General features: G+C 32.8%; 1 protein-coding gene across 1 annotated transcript in view; it reads left to right on the top strand.

Annotated features, from left to right (window-relative positions):
- Nucleotides 1-18,255, top strand: part of LOC114338855 (beta-1,3-glucosyltransferase) — a 209,000-nt gene that overhangs the window by 160,627 nt on the left and 30,118 nt on the right. Inside the window, exons 3-5 of the mRNA XM_050646909.1 lie at nt 2,105-2,293; nt 2,356-2,492; nt 11,388-11,586. Of these exons, the coding sequence (XP_050502866.1) occupies nt 2,105-2,293; nt 2,356-2,492; nt 11,388-11,586 (525 nt within the window). The remainder of the gene's footprint in view (nt 1-2,104; nt 2,294-2,355; nt 2,493-11,387; nt 11,587-18,255) is intronic.

The following is an 18,255-nucleotide window of genomic DNA, read 5'->3' as shown; positions in this document are numbered from 1 at the left end:
CAGTTCAGTGGGAGAAAAATTGAATACCTTTTTTTACACTTTTTAAGTAATTGTTTAATTGCGCCTCGCGAAAAATTTCAAATTTTGAAAAATGGTTCGGACTATCAAGGAGCTTGGCCACACCTGTACTATAGCATTATTCTTTAACAATATCGCTGTATTAGTATTGTTGCGGTTGCGAAACAGTTAAATTTTCATTGTATACCGGATGTACCAAACTGTGTTTTTTTCTCAAAGTTTGCATCACCCTGTGGAACATTCTAGCATTTATAAAATACTGAAATTAAATTCCAACTATAGCCTCGTGTTTTCTCAACATTTTGTTTTTTGATTCATTCGCTTACATTGGACCATAAAAAAGTTAGGTACTTTAACAAATGGCCATGTCTTTTATCAATACAGGGTGTTTTAAATAAGTATGGCCAACTTTAAGGGTAAATTCTGCATAAAAAATAATGAGAGTTTGCTTTATAAACGGTATGTCCGCAAATGCTTCGTTTCCGAGATAGTGGGTGTTGAAATTTTTATTACAAAATGACGATTTATTTATTGCTTTAAAACCGGTTGAGGTATGCAAATGAAATTTGTGACGATAATATAATTTTATCGTCTAGAGTACGCCCATGAATTAAGTAAAACACGTTTTTGTACTGTTTCGAACGATATAAAAATCGGACCGAATAGCCTAGTTGATTATTATTCTTGGAACGTTGATCGAAGAATAATAGACAACAGCGAAGTACAAGAGGTGAGTATATGTAGGTAGTATTTCCCGATTATTTTCCGCTGTCGTTTTGGCGAGCTGAGCGAATCGGACAGTTTTCTTCTTACCTATCCTTTTACCTATCCTTATATGAGCGGTGATCGTATATCCTTTATATGTCTTTTCAATCCGGCGAGGTGAGCGGGATCTCCTTTGTCCCCTTTCCTTATACATTTATGTCGTATTAATAAAGGCAATTCCTATTTCGCGCGATCGTCAAAATCATTCATTCATGTACAAAAATATCGTCACATCGGCCCGAACAGTAAGCTCGATGCGTAGAAATTATAAATATATTTTATTAACGGACTTGATGAGTAATTAAGGCTAATTATCGTATCTTCTGTTTATTTTGATTCCAAATAAAAATGTTTTAAAAAGCGAACTCTTTTTCTTCGACTGACAGTTACCTGGAGCAACGACAACGCAACGACCTCATTACAAATTTGGTCGGTTTTAAGACGTAGTTATTGCACATTTTTTGACATGCAATTAAGCATTTAATATTCACCGTGCATTGGCGCGCATACGTGTAATATAACCGCTCATATGACTCGTATGCGCGCCAATGGTGAATATTAAATTCTAACTTGTATGTCAAAAAATGTGCAATAACTACGTCTTAAAACCCACCAAATTTCATTTGAATATCTCAAGCGGTTTTAAAGCAATAAATAAATCGTCAGTTTGTAAGAAAAATTTCAACCCTCTCTATCTCAGAAACGAAGCATTTGCTGACATAGGTTTATAAAGCAAACTGTCATTATTTTGTCATGTAGAATTACCCCTTGAAGTTTGACACACTTATTTAAAAACACCCTGTTTTCATGAAAAACATGGGTAAATGTTAAAGTACCTAACTTTTTTATGGTCCAACACACGCGAATGAATAAAAAAACAGAATGTTTAGAAAACATGAATCTATAGTTGGGTTTTAATTTCAGTATTTTATAAATGCTAGAATATTCCACATGGTGATGAGAAGTTTGAGAAAAAAACACAAAATTTACTCGTTTAGTAACAATATTATTACAGCAATATTGTTAACGAATAAGGCTATAACATGGTAGAAAAATCACTTAAATCGGACAACAGGTTTAGGAAATTAGAGACATCAAAAATGACCCATTTTTAAGGTGTCCGGTTAATTTTGCACCCCTTTGTATTATCTACTCCTCTTTGTCCTTTATTACGTTTTCCAATATTTCTGAATTCTATTTTCAATTACTACAAATGCAGTTTATTGCCAAATTTGTATGCGTAAATTGTAATTGTTGAGTTTTTGAAATTAAAATGACTTGCAAAATAAGCTTATTTTAAAAATGACCGTGTTTATTCTAGGTTAGCCCGGTCATCCATATATCTAACAAAGATTTTCCTAATATTGACGGGTGGATATTCTTTCCACTTTTTACGAAGTTAACAGATCTACACAATAATAACGCTTATTGGGTATTTTTTCTACAGGATTATACTAATATTAGAGTGGAAAACATTTTAGAAGTATTTGAAAAATACGACCACAATGAAGTACGTATATTTGTACATTTTACTTGTGATATTTTTTAAAAATTTGTAATATTTTGTTATAGGAAATCTGGTTTGGAGATGCACTTTTCGATGAAACTGCTACAATTATACATCATTTTGCCTTTTATGAAAATCCAACATTTTTTAAATATCCCAACGTAGCATCGGGATTTGCTATTAGCATGACATTACTTCAGAAGTAAGTATTGTTGTAAACTTTTAATATTAAATCAGGTATTTAATTTTTCTTTAATCAAGACATTTTTTTTAAACTTTGGTAAAATAATTTTATTTTAAAATAAAGTAAACATAATATCCGGTACAATTCAAAGAATATTCACAAAAAATTTCAAGGTAAAATATTGAAAAATAAGCCAACTCTGATTTTGTAATTTTACGGTGCACATCAGAACTCGTTGTTGGATCATGCGAAACAAAAAATTCAAAAAGATTTTATTAGCTTATCAGTTTCTCAAGGTAACGCTGTCGAGGTTTTTTAGTTTTAACGATTTTTGAGTTTTTGGTATCAAAAAACTAAGTTTTCAATCTAATAGCACATAAAACAACATCCAAAAATGTTACTCTACATCCTACCAGATTGAAAACAATGGGAACCTTCTCTGGTAACATCTCCGAGGCTTCTACAATTTACAAGCCATAACGGATGCTGAGACTAAGGAAGATAAGGGAATTTTACAATTTATAATTCACGTCCCATCTGCTCAGCGCGGTAAAGTTCCAACGAGAATGGTTCCCTTGGTACTCCAATCAGAGTAAACATATAAATCAAAAATGAATAACCATTTTCAATTTCGTTGCAACACGAAACTACAGCCGCATCATCAGCCGCACATGCGTCGACAGTGACGCATCAAACTTTCCATTTATGGACGGGATAAATAAATTAAAAGGTACTCTCCCTCACTCCCAGAATTGAATTTTTTTCATTTTTTTAAGTTTTATGTGATTAATAAATAAGACTCGGCGTAATTTTAACCCACCACCCCCTTCCCCCACCATCAAAAACTTCATTTTGCGTTTTTATTTTTTTTAGGTGGGATGCAATGAATTTTAAAATTTCAAAAAATTCATAGGCATAGTTATAGTTGAGGCTTTTAAAAACATACCTATATTTTATAGATCCGTAGTGTAAGTAACCTCAAAAAAATTTTAAATTTGGAAAAAAGCATATAATTTTTTTTGAGATGGCTGGTGGTCTAATTTTTTTCTATTTTGTCTATTTTATCAAACTATGTTTTTAATTTTTTCAGATTTTTCCGTAAGGTTCTCCACCTTCAAAAATCCAAAAGACTGTTTTTGGGGGTTTTTGGGGATTTTCCTTAGTTTATAGAATTCAAAATAGATCAAATCAATGTTTTTTATAGGTTTTATGTAAATTCAAGTAACTGAGTCCTTTAGAACATTTAAAAATGGGAGAAACACGTTCAAACCCCCAAAACCCCATAAAAAACAGTTTTTTGGATTTTTGAAGTTGGCGAACCTTAGGGAAAAATCGGAAAAAAATTAAAAACATAGTGTTTAATAAAATACACAAAATAGAAAAAAAATTAGACTTTCAACCATCTCCAAAAAAAAGTTATATGCTTTTCTCAAAAAAAATCTTAAAATTTTTTTTGAGGTTATGTACACTTAACCTATGGACCTATGAAAAATAGACATGTTTTGTAAAAGCCTCAATTAAAAAAAATAAAAACGAAAAATGAAGTTTTTAACGGTGGGGGAAAGGGGAAGTGGATGGTGGGTTAAAATTACGCTGAGTCTTATTTTTTAATCACATCCAACTTAAAAAATGAAAAAAATTGAATTCTAGGAGTGAAGGAGGGTACCTTTTAATTTATTTATCACGTCCAGAAGTGGAAAGTTTGAAACGCCACTGTCGACGCATGTGCCACTAAATAGTGACAGCACAGTGTTCATACCATGGAGGTAGAAAGGGCTTTTAGTCCAGAAAGCCACTGCGCATCCGCTAGGAAAAATATGCTAATTCGGATTTTTTGCACAATCTTACTCAAAAAGGACCACTTTTAACAAATTTGCATGTTGCCAGGACCAAAAGCTGGTCAAAAATTTTTTAAACGTTTTTTTTTGTTTTTCTCCTAAAATTATTTTTTTTGCATGGAAGAAAATTTTTTAGGTTTTTTTGATCATTTCAAACAGAAAAGGTCTTTAATGACTTTTCTCTAAAGTTGATAGTTTTTGACATATTATAAGCGATTAAAAATTGAAAAATTGCCAAATCGGCCATTTTTAACCCTCAAAAACTATGTGAAAAACTGAAAATTTGGATGTTGCCAAGGTAAGTAGATATTCTTTAAACATCGATTGATGAAATGCCGAAGAGTTTTTTGCAATACAATATTCAAAACTCCTTTGTTTTTTAATTGCTAATCAGGCGTGCGCGACACTATTTTCCACCGTTGCATGTGTGTGTATACAGTATGGTGCAAATGAAAGAAATAAATTAGTTATTTCGTAAACCGGCGACTTTAAGGAAAAATCCCGAAACAGGGCGATTTTTATTTTTAAATTATGATATTGTGGCATATATGGTATACTAGTGACGTCATCCATCTGGGCGTGATGACGTAATCGATGATTTTTTTAAATGAGAATAGGGGTCGTATGCTAGCTCATTTGAAAGGTTCTTTAATTCTCTATTCAGTAATATAAACATTTACATAATTATTTATACAGAGTGTCCAATAATTTAATTTTTTGTCAATTTGTCAAAAAATTTAATTTAATAAAAAATTTTTGGACACCCTGTATAAGTAATTATGTAAATGTTTATATTACTGAATAGAGAATTGAAAAACCTTTCAAATGAGCTGTCGCATGACCCCTATTCTCATTTAAAAAAATCATCGATTACGTCATCACGCCCAGATGGATGACGTCACTAGTATACCATATATGCCACAATATCATAATTTAAAAATAAAAATCGACGTTTCGGGATTTTTCCTTAAAGTCGCCGGTTTACAAAATAACTAATTTATTTCTTTCATTTGCACCATACTGTATACACATGCAACGGTGGAAAATAGTGTCGCGCACGCCTGATTAGCAATTAAAAAACAAAGGAGTTTTGAATATTGTATTGCAAAAAACTCTTCAGCATTTCATCAATCGATATTTAAAGAATATCTACTTACCTTGGCAACATTCAAATTTTTAGTTTTTCACATAGTTTTTGAGGGTTAAAAATGGCCGATTTGGCAATTTTTCAATTTTTAATCGCTTATATGTCAAAAACTATCAACTTTAAAGAAAAGTCACTAAAGACCTTTTCTGTTTGGAATGATCCAAAAAACCTAAAAAAAATTTTGTTGCATGTAAAAAAAAATAATTATAGGAAAAAAACAAAAAAAAAACGTTTAAAAAATTTTTGACCAACTTTTGGTCCTGGCAGCATGCTAATTTGTTAAAAGGAGTCCTTTTTGAGTAAGATTGTGCAAAAAATCCTAATTAGAATATTTTCCTAGCAGATGCGCAGTAGCTTTCTGGACTATTTCCTACCTCCATGGTTCATACGTTTTCTTTTAGGTTCTACTATTTAAGCTATAGACTCTTATCGTGCCTAAAATGATTAGCAAAGGACCCCGCAACACTCCTTATGGAAAAGTGGTCCCGGTCAAATTTAACGAAACTTTGGTCAATGATAGTTCTCAGTGAGTAGATTAAAAAAGTCCATGGCAGCTAGGTCTGAAAAACTATTATTCTCGAGCTACAGCCTTCTGAAGTTCTTAAATTCAGGTACTCGGTTTACGTTAATTGCACTAATTCATGGTCAAGTGAATTAAAATATCTATTACTGAAAGAAGACAGACTAATTTTCTTTATGCATATTTGCGTGTTGCATATGAATTCGTGGTTAAAAATAGATTCATCGTATTTTAGTCTTCAGAAAACCTCCGAAAAGTACTCAGAAAACTGAAGAAATGCCATAGAAAATGTGTTGCTAGGCGGCATAATAATTATCATGTTTTCATGAATGGTTCAGACCTATCCAATACCAGCATAGCTGCAGTTCCACCTTATCTTCAGAAAACTACTGAAAAGCTGCGGATCTAGGGGAGAATAGGGTACTTCCCCCCGTAATGCGGTCCAGAATTAAAGAAAAATTGTTGAAACATAAAAAATATATTAGCTGATATGAAACTTACTACAGAAAGACAAATTCACCCAATTAACTCGACAGTTAGGAAAATTAAGCGAACTTACTGCACATGCACATGTTATTATTTATGGCTTGTAGTTTGGGTGTATCTATTTTATATATTTAGGGGTTGGTGTTTTATTGGAAGTCGCCTCCTCTCCAAATGCAAATGTTCCGCCACTGCTACTGAAGCGCCTTCAGAAAATTGAGGAACAACCACAATAAGTGCTGCTAGAATAGAACAAGACATCTCACGTTTTCACTGCAGAATAGAGTGCCTCTAAAAATCATTAAATATGACAACGAAGCTGTAGTTTTTGCAAATAGCCTAAATGATTTGCAAAGAATAATCTCGAGCATATCAGATATGAGTAAAGAAAATGGACTTGATCTCAATACGAAAAGAAAAAACAACTACGTAGGTACATGGTAGTAGGTAAACGAGAAATATTAATTACAATATTCTATGGACCTAATGGACCTATTCTATGGACCTAAAACCGTTTAAACAGGAGTTGTGGAATAATTTTAAAAGATATCGTAATGAAGTTGTTAATTTGTTAAAAACTAAAAAAAAATCTTTATTATTTTAATAAAATAGATAGATTTAGACACAACCCCAAAGAAATGTGGAGAACATTAAAAAATTTAGTGAACATTAAATCCAAGGGTTCACCTCAATATGTTCAATTTGAAACAGGTATGTATTCAACATGTCAAGATAGCAAAGAAATCGCTAACCAGTTCAACAGTTACTTTGTTTCAAGTATCAACAATATTGTTGGAGCTTTGGATTTGAGGCAAACCTGGTGTAATAAAAATAGTAACTTATACCTACCAATAAATAAATTTAAATTAGTATCTTTAAACGAATTATGTATGTATGTTAATAAATTAGACAGTAAATGCTCAGTTCATGATATATTAAACGCTAAAATTCTCAAAGACATTTTTGAAACAATTGGGCATATTATACTAAATTTAATCAATACTTGTCTGTCTACTGGTAAAATTCCGAATCAACTTAAAGTTAGTACAATTGTACCAATTCAAAAAATCAATAATACAGTGAAAGCTGAAGAATTCAGACCCATCAATACACTACCCCCAATTGAAACATTGATTGAGCTTGTTGTGTATGATCAAATTATTGAACATGTTAAAACAAATGCTATTTTGATAAGTAATCAATCTGGTTTCAGAAAGCAACACTCTTGTGATTCGGCACTTCAATTGACAATTAGTAAATTTAAAACTGAATTGGATCAAAACAAATATGTAGTATCTGTATTCTTAGACCTTAAGAGGGCGTTTGAGACCATAGACCGTAATATTTTACTGGCAAAATTGTGGCAGTATGGCATTAGGGGTGGAGTTTTTGACTGGCTGAATAATTATCTATCAAATCGCAAGCAGAAGGTTAAATTCAATAATTGTATGTCAGATGAACTTAACATTGATCTAGGTGTACCTCAGGGCAGTGTCCTGGGGCCATTACTTTTTATTCTCTACTTAAATGATATAGATCTGTTTGTGGATTGTGAGTTTGTCAATCTTTTTGCTGACGATACGTTAATAGCTTGTAGTGATGTATGCTTGGAAAATGCAGTGGCAAAAATGAATTCAATTCTAGAGGCTGTTTATAATTATTTGACATTAAACAAGTTAAAATTAAATGTATCAAAGACAAAAGCTCTAATTGTAACCAGTAGATATAAGTATAACAAAATCAATATAAATAGCATTAATTTATCCATAAATGGTGAAAAGATTGAAATAACAACAACTATTAAATACTTAGGATTTCAACTTGATAACACTCTTTCATTGGAAGATCATTTTGTTTATATACACAAAAAAATCAGCAAGAAATTATTCTTTTTTACAAGAATAGCAAAAAATTTATCTTTAGAAACTAGACTTACTGTGTATAATTCAATAATCCAACCACATTTTGATTATTGTGCATCAGTCTTACATTTGTTCAACCTAAATAAAATGGGGCAACTTGAAAAATTACAAAATCGTGGCATGCGTATAATATTAAGAATGGGTCGATGGACACCAATAAATTTAATGCTGAATACATTGAACTGGTTTTCGGTATATCAAAGGTTTCAATATTTTGCATTGATTTTTGTTTATAAAATTAAAAATAATATAGCTCCCGATTATTTTCAGCAATTTATTAATTTTCCTAATACACACATACACGATACTCGAAATAAAAATAACATATACTTTTCTAAAATGAATTATAGCAGCTCAATGAATTCATTAATATTTAGAGGTTTCAGAGAATTTAATGAATTGCCCAATGAATTAAAAGACTGTAGGACAGTTAAAAGTTTTAAAGATAAATTAAAGGTTTTCCTTAAAAATTTAAAGTAGTATGTATTTGAATTGGCGGTGAACATGCACAATATTTTTGTTTATTTTTATTGACTTATTGGTTGGGGAACTTGTTAATTTGATTATAATTTGTTATTATTTTTTAATTTATTATTACATTTATTATTTTTTTTATTGAATTTTTTTATTGTGAATCATTGTATTGATTGATTTTCCTTCGTTTTTTTATATGTAAAAAATGTATTTAAGTTAAATTTGTATATTAGGTTACCTATTTTGAAATAAAGATATCTACTATCTATCTACTGGAATAATCGGGTTTATGTCATCTTCGACTATCTGTACGTTAAAAGGTTTTGCTGATTTCGGTTAGACGCATCATATGTCGTGTTAACTCGATCTATCAGGATATTTCAGTAGCAATGACGGAACATTTGCCTTGGGGGAGGGGGGTGACTTCCTAACACCAACCCCAGAATATATAAAATAGATAAACCCAATCTGCATAAAAGACATAGGTATCATTAAACTGTGCAATAAGTTCTCTTTATTTTCCTAACTGTCGAGTTAATTGGGTTGAATTTGTCTGCCTGAAGTAAGTTGCATTTAAGCTTACATATATTTCAACGTTTAATAATAATGTGTCAACAATTATTTCTTTAATTCTGGACCTTGTTACGGGAGGAATTTTCCTATCCCCCCTAAATCCGCCGCTGTTCAGTAGTTTTCTAAAGATAAGGTGGAACTGCAGCTATGCTGGTATTGGATATAAGTGTGTAGCATTCATGAAAACATCATAATTGTGATGTCACTGTAGCAGCACATCTTCTATCGCACTTCTTCAGTTTTCTGAGGACTTTTAGGAGGTTTTCTGAAGACTAAAATACGATGTATCTATTTTTGACCACGAATTCATATTCAACACGCAAATATGCATAAAGAAAATTAGTCTGTCTTCTTTCAGTAATAGATATTTTCATTCACTTGACCATGAATTAGTGCACTTAACGTAAACCGAGTACCTGAATTTAAGAACTTCAGAACGCTGTAGCTCAAGAATAATAGTTTTTCAGACTTAGGTGCCATGAACTTTTTTAATCTACTCACTGAGGACTATCATTGACTAAAGTTTCGTTAAATTTGACCGGGACCACTTTTCCATAAGGAATGTTGCGGGGTCCTTTCACATATACCGGCTCCTAGTCTAGAAATGTCTAAAGAAAATCTATGCAAAATTTCAGATGGATCGGTCAAGTAGTTTTTGAGTTACAATGTCCACCGCCTTTGAAAAAAGGCGATGGACATTGTGATTGAAAATAAAGGTTTGCTAACTTGTGTTTGAATCTTGTTTATGTCTGTCAAATCATAAAGTGATGTACACCGAAATGTGTTTTTGAATCGTGGAGTAATTTGCAAAAGAGAAGGGGAACAGCTGTTGAAGGTTTCTCACTACGCTCAAGTGCGCTTCTGTAGAGTGAATCGAAGGTAGGGATATTCCAAGGTTAATAGATTGGGCGTAGGTTGTCTCGTAACTACAGACCACTCAAATGCCGCTTTTTAAAGGCGGGAATACGTCACCCGTACGACACTTTTGAAATTGTCATAAGTTTCAATGCTAATAAAAGGTTCAAAAACTTAGGTTTTGCAATATATTTTGGGATTTTTTTGGGTATAGATATATTAAGTGGTTCTTATATTGATAATTATGTCAATTTTTCCTTTAAAAATCAATAGTCTGCTGACAAAAAAATAGAATTGATTTGAAGAAGATTTAACATTTATTGTATGTTTTAAATGGAGATAACAGTGCAATTCGCACAAAAACCCAAAACAAAAAGTAGAAAAAGTTTAGCAAAATACATACTTACTTATTATGGTTTTTCTGGAATGTGCAGCATTTTTATCATGTAGACATAGGAAAAAAAACTAATAATATAAATAATTTATTTTTAGATTAAAATACAAAAAATTATTTGTCCTTCAAGCACTAATCCATTAAAAATGTACCATGTATACGTATTAATTAAAAATTAAACATAAACAATATTAAAGAAAATTATATAGAAATATTCGGAAACGCAACCACAACATAAAAAAGAGGGTTAGGTTTGAGCCACAAACAAAAACTGTCAAGTGTCAACCTTGACTTTTTCGTAAGAGTGACGTAGTCCTTCCCTTCCCCCTCGCTTCCGCCCACATAGTTACGAGACAACCTACCTCCTATCTATGAACCTTGGGGATATTCAACATGCTGTATTTTCGGTAATTTTGCTCCGATCAATCTGAAATTTTCAGAGAGTATTTTTGAAACCATGTACTTTCATTTAAAATAATAAAAAAAATCGACAATTTTAAAATTTTTAAACCAATACCCCCTCCCCTTAAAATTTACAGTTAGCATTAAAATTCTAATAAATTTCAATATTTCCGAATCAGATAAGAGCCATATTTATGACGTGTATTTTTGGTTTTACTTTTTTGTATTAAACTCTAGTCTGAGGTAAATAATGAAAGAAATGTAGACTTAACTGAACTATTGACTATATATTTTTTATTCATTAGATTGTCGGGCCGATGGACAGATAATAAATTATTAAGTTCCAATTTCAACATTGATAGTGGTTACGAATTGGCTCGTGTCGTATGGGACGACGGCAATGGCCCGATGTTACAACACGAAAATTCATTATGCAGTGGAAGTATCGATGAAAAACCACTAAGTCAATTGTGCATCTCGTTTTCGAGCCCTGTTCCTGCCTGTGTAAGTTTTTTGTTTATTTCTATAATTAATTTGATATCCTTAATAAAGTCCGGATTATTAGCATATGTATTTTTCTATAAGTATATCATAAAAAGTCCATTGTATTGTAATAATGAAAATTGCATTTTGTGCAGAAGGAAAAAGGCATCTCCCAAGTGCATAGAAAATGAATAATTCGCAACTCGGAAAATATCGCCAGAAATGAGTTCAATTTTGTTACTCGGGGGTTTTCGATGTCTCTAAACACAATGATAATAAGGATATTGGTCCTTAAGCTAACTGGTGCCCAGAGCGGACCTCGTCTCCTAGAGTTTTATATTCGGTTTGTTCTAGTCAGAAACCGTCAGAAAACAGTTGGTCAGTGAAAGAACATAATACAGTCACCAGTGCTATCCCCTCTACTCGCGCTGGTCCACTATTCGCTGATGGTTTCAAACTGTTTGAAACTGATGCTAGAACAAACCTATTGTTTTCATTCAAATCAGTCGAAATTCATTACTCAGGGGGTTTTCGAGGTCGCTCAGCACGAATATGATAACGACGATGGTCCTTGACCTACCTGGTGCCCAGGGTGGACGTGGTCTTTTAGAGTTTTATGTTATTTTTATTCTAATCAGTCGAAAGTCATTACTCGGAGGTTATGGAGGTCTCTGAACACTAATAGCATAACGACGATAGTCCTCAAACTACCTGTACCTAGGATGGACCTCGTCTCCTGGAGTTTCATGTGAATTTAATTCTTAATCAAAACTCAAAATCCTGTCAATACTCCCAATGTAAATATACCTACTCAACATCATAGCCACAATTTCAACAGGATCAGTTATAGAGATGCTGTCATTGGAAACATAAATGAAGACAACAAAAATAACAACAATGAATTAGCAGATCAACTATCAAATTTCCTAAACAAATTCAAAAATATGTTCTCTCAACTCGTAAACCAAAATAACATGATTTTAACCATGTTAACCACAGTCATTAACAAAGTAACAAAATAATGACAAAGTCGTTACGAATTGCGTCGTGGAATGCTAATGGCATTTCAAACCATATACTAGAAATATCACTATTTTTAAAAATGAATAATATAGACATTCTCTTAATATCTGAAAGCCATGCCACAGAAAGAACGATTACTAAGATACCTTACTATACTGTGTACTACGCAAACCATCCAGACGGAGGAGCACATGCAGGTTCTGCCGTTATTATCAAATCAAAAATTAAACACTATGCAGTCCAACCTTACATCACGGAAAAAATCCAAGCAGCAATCATTAAACTTGAAACAAATACCTCTCTCAATGTAGCATAGATCTACAGTCCACCTAGACATCCCATTTCAACCGAAGAGTATCATGATTTTATACAAACTCTTGGATCCAAATTCATAGTAGCAGGAGACTGGAACGCCAAACACACCACATGGGGTTCCAGATAAATCATGCCTAAAGGTCGAGCATTAATGAATACTATTCAACAGAATAACTTAAAATATTTATCAACGGGAGAACCCACGTACTGGCCTACGGACCCCAACAAAATCCCAGATTTGGTAGATTTTGCTGTAACAAAAGGGATATCTAGGGACCGAAAAAAGTGGCGTAAGTTCGCAGAGAATAACGAGTAAAGAAGACACCTCGACACCTTACGGTATAAGAGGATCATCTATTATGTGATGTGAAAAGGGATATCTGACATCCACAGTGCAATAGAGTCAAACTTCGATTTAACATCAGATCACAGCACAATAATAATAACTTTAAGCACACACATAATATGGAGAAGATTACCACCCAAACTGTTAACTAAAGAAACAAACTGGGATATTTTCCACAATTTTGTAAATACAAATATTAGATTAAATATTAGGATAAAAGAAAACCAAGAGGTAGAGAAAGCAGTAGACTCTTTAACAACAGTTTTACAAACAGCAGGGTGGGAAGCAACACCACAGCGTCAAAGAAGTGTGCAAGAAAACCATAATATTCCCCTTCATATAAGAGAACTTGTAGCAGAAAATAGAAGAGCTCGACGCATATGGCAACAAACGAGAAATCCATTAAATAAAACGTATCTTAATAGGATAAGTCATGGACTAAATAGAGCACTACATGAGGAAAAAAACGACTCCTACCGAGAAAAGCAGTGGTTTTATTAACAGTAATACACAACAGCATACCACGTCTTCGCTACTTTCCAATACAATGGAAATTAGCTCAAGTTACTATGATTCCGAAACCTGGTAAACCCACAACACAAGCAAATTCATATCGCCCTATAAGCCTACTCCCAATAATGTCGAAAGTATTAGAACGGCTGCTATTAAATAAAATCGAGCAAGTTGTCCCCATAAACGAAATTATACCACAACACCAATTCGGATTTAGACGTGAACACTCAACCATTCAACAATGCCACAGAATAGTAAATATAATTAAAACAACTCTTGAAGAGAAAAAGTTTTGCGCTGGAGTGTTTCTCGATATACAACAGGCATTTGATAGGGTATGGCATCAAGGTCTCCTCTATAAACTGAAATTACACCCAACAGACCAACTATACTTTATTCTAAAATCGTATCTTACTGACCGATACTTCTGTATCTACATTTCTGTATCTGATATTTACAGCTGACGTTCCAACCAGAAATGATACCTTCTTAGCTACTTTCGCCGATGATACGGGAATCTTAGCAGTGGATGTCGACCCTAATGTAGCATCACAAAAAGGACAAAATCATTTAGACCAATTACAAAACTGGCCCAAATGATGGAAAATAAATGTTAATGCCAGCCAATCAGTACAAATTACTTATACAACCAGAAAATCTACATGTCCTCAAGTTTCTATAAATAATATTCCGATTCTCATCAAACCAGTTGCCAAATACTTGGGATTGCATCTGGATGAAAAACTCATATGGAAAACGCACATTAAAACTAAACGTAAACAATTCGATCTTAAACTAAAAAATATGAACTGGCTATTTAACAAGAGGTCTCAGTTATCTCTTGAAAATAAGCTGCTTCTGTACAAATTTATACTTATACCAGTTTGGTCATATGGAATAGAACTATGGGGCTGCAGTAAACCTTCAAATACGAAGATACTCCAAACATTCCAGTCCAAAAGACTTCGTATGATAAGTAAAGCTCCATGGTACGTATCCAACCAGACACTTCACAATGATCTGGACAACCCACTAATCAAGGACTTAATAAAGAATCATTCAATAAAATATAAAAATCGCACCACTGACCACACCAACTAATTGATAAATAATTTATTCACCCAACCACTTGCTGAAAGAAGACTGAAGAGAATATGGCCAGACGATCTACCACAATAATGCTTAGAAAACCGTCACTGGACGGTACCTAACTCATGTTAATTGACTGACATACCATTTACTTATTACTTTGTATATAGAGTACGTTGTAGGGTAGATTGTAAAAATGCAGTGTATCAAATAAAAAAAAATTCCTAATCAATCGACAGTCATTAGTGGGGGGTTTTTGAGATCGCTGAACACAAATATAGACCATCAAAATTCAGTTGGCTGAAAGGTATCGGTATGCATAATATGTATCTCATGGCTATTTCCAAAAATAAAAATGTGTCGATTGGTAAAATTCTAGCGACGCCACAATGGTTCCAAATGCCGAAAACGTGGTCATGAACCTTTAAAAGCGTATATTCTTTATGCATTTTCGAATTACTTTCGTTCTTAATGGTTTTTGGCATCGCTGATTACGAATATGGCATTATTTTTTCTGAAACACAAAATGGCGAACCCAACATGGCGGAAAGAAATTGAAAATATCAATCAAAAAGAAAAATTTTTTGTCATATTTGGTAGGTTAAGGTGGCTGATTTCAAATCTAACTTTACTTTTTTTTTAAATAAAATGGCCGATCCAATAGTGACAAAAGAAATTCGAAAATTTTATTTTAGCCGCATTTTTGTTTAAAATTTTATATTATAAGGGACTTTTGAAACTGCTGATTACCAATATATTTTCTTTATGAAGTATAATATTCAGAACCTATTACTTATGTACAACTTTCCATACATACTCAACAATCGCCAGAAACATGTAATATGCGTCATTTCCCACTTTTGTATTCAAACAACTGCCAGCAATGCATAGGCAGTTATAGGCAGCTAAACCAAAGTGATTCTGTATCTCCTTACTATATATTTTAAGATTAATAAACATTAGTCGCAGAATTATGCAGAATTTTGTACTTTTTGAATGCATTTTTACAAAATTTAATTATTTCAAGTATATTTTCACTATTTATGCATTAACAAATTTAAGGCATTTATTGTTAATAAATGTTGATTCAAATTACACCTTACATTACTACATACTTAAAAAAGAAGAATCTGCTTTACAGCGATAAAATTGATAAACTACAAAACGGTCTACAGCGTTTTCAATATACGCGTTCTTTTTCACTTTCTCTGCCGACCAAAATAACCCCGGACATGGCCCACTTGTTCCTGAGTTGTGAACCAGAATACATCCAGTCTGATCCTCATACCTGCGTATTAGGACTTTACGATAGTATGAGAAAACAACTGTAAACATGAAAATCCCTAAATAGGGACTCCTTTTTTCGCCTCATGACCATGTTTTCAGCATTTGGAACCACTGTGCGACGGTAGGTGCATGCACGAAGTGCATGGATACAGCATTTCAAAAGTGAATATTTACAAGTTCAGACTTGATTACACGGAGAGTTTTGATTGTAACAGACTGGGCATGGAAGCTCAAAGAAAATTTCTATCACCCAATGATCACACAGTTTCCTGAGTGGATGTAGAAAGAATGGCTTGGTTTGTAATTTAGCATGTAAAAATTGTGCTGGGATACAGAAAATGAGATACAGAGGATTAAAAAGAAATAAATTTGAATGATACGATTATTTCAATCATCTTTTTTTCCTACTAAAGATTTTTTTTGTATTTATATTCAAGAAATCATATTTTAAATCTTATATGACAGCACCTTTTTATAAAATTCTTAAATAGCAAATTAACATAAAACTTTAGAGGACTAAGTACACCCTGGTTATCGATACCTTATAGACTATCGCCGTCGTAATATCCGTATTCAGCAACCCCAAAAGCGCTCAAGTACCTAATGATTTTTGATTGGTTTCAAATGAAAATAACACAAAAACTCTAGGAGGTGACGTCCTGGTATCGGGTAGCTCGAGGACCATCGTCGTTATCATATTCGTATACAGCGACCTCGAAAACCCCCTAGTAATGATTTTCGGTTGATTTCGAATAAAAGTTATACAGCATGTTTGGTAAAGAATGGGCCATAGCTTTACCTTAGATTCCTGAGCTTAAAATAGGTCGATTTAAGCTAACTTACCTTAGTACAAAAGTTGATAATAACCGAAATACACGGTGTCAAAGTTAAATCTTTATTTTATTTATTTTTGAATATTTTCTGACAGTCATGGGACAACAACACGAAATTTGGTAAGTGGTGCTGGTATTGTACAATGTACTAAATTATGTTAAACAAACGTTTCTGGCTACTACCAGAGGCGTACGACGGGGGAACGTGAATGGTTGACCCTTCCCAAATTCTACGCCATTGGCGGAATTGCTATTTTTGTGCAATTTTTTTATTCTCCAATACTTTCTATGTAAAAAACATACTCTTCATTCGTAACGATAAAGCCATTAGTTTTCGAGATATTTGAAGCTAAAAACGAAGCAGCATAATACATTAATCAAAATAAGTGTGCCTTTTCATTTTTAACTTCAAATATCTCGAAAACTAATGACTTTATCGTTACGAATGAAGAATATATTATTTGCATAGAAAGTATTGGAGAATATAAAAATTATGCTAAAATAGCAGTTTCATCAGTGGCGTAGAATTTGGGAAGAGTCAACCATTCACTTTCCCCTGTAGTGCGCCTCTGGTATAAGCCAGAAACGATTATTTAACATAATTTAGTAGTGTGTACAGTGTCTATACTTTCTGCCAAGTATCACACGGATATGTCAAATTATTTTAAAGTATTCTTTTTTTTTTAAATAATTTATTCTTTATTTAAAACTTTAAAGAACTATGTGTGCCCAGTACTATAAAACTATTTGACATATCCTTATGGTACTTGGCAAAAATTGTAGGTACTCTACACCCTACTAAACTACTAAATTATCTTAAATAATTGTTTGTGGTTAATACCAGAGGCGTACGACAGGGGAAAGTGAATGGTTGACCCTTCCCAAATTATACGCCACTGATGAAACTGCTATTTTAGCATAATTTTTAGATTCTCCAATAGTTTCTATGCAAATAATATACTCTTCATTCGTAACGATAAGGTCATTAGTTTTCGAGATATTTGAAGTTAAAAATGAAAAGGCACACTTATTTTGATAAAATTTATTATGCTCCTTCGTTTTTAGCTTCAAATATTTCGAAAACTAATGGCTTTATCGTTACGAATGAAGAGTATGTTTTTTACATAGAAAGTATTGGAGAATCAAAAAATTGCACTAAAATAGCAATTCCGCCAGTGGCGTAGAATTTGAGAAGGGTCAATCATTCATGTTCCCCTGTCGTACGCCTCTGGTAGTAGGCAGAAACGTTTGTTTAACATAATTTAGTAGATTGTACAGTACGTA

The sequence above is a fragment of the Diabrotica virgifera genome, chromosome 3 (assembly GCF_917563875.1).
Source record: "Diabrotica virgifera virgifera chromosome 3, PGI_DIABVI_V3a".
In the NCBI taxonomy this organism is placed as follows: Eukaryota; Metazoa; Arthropoda; class Insecta; order Coleoptera; family Chrysomelidae; genus Diabrotica; species Diabrotica virgifera.
This window is presented reverse-complemented; position numbering and strand designations above follow the sequence as displayed.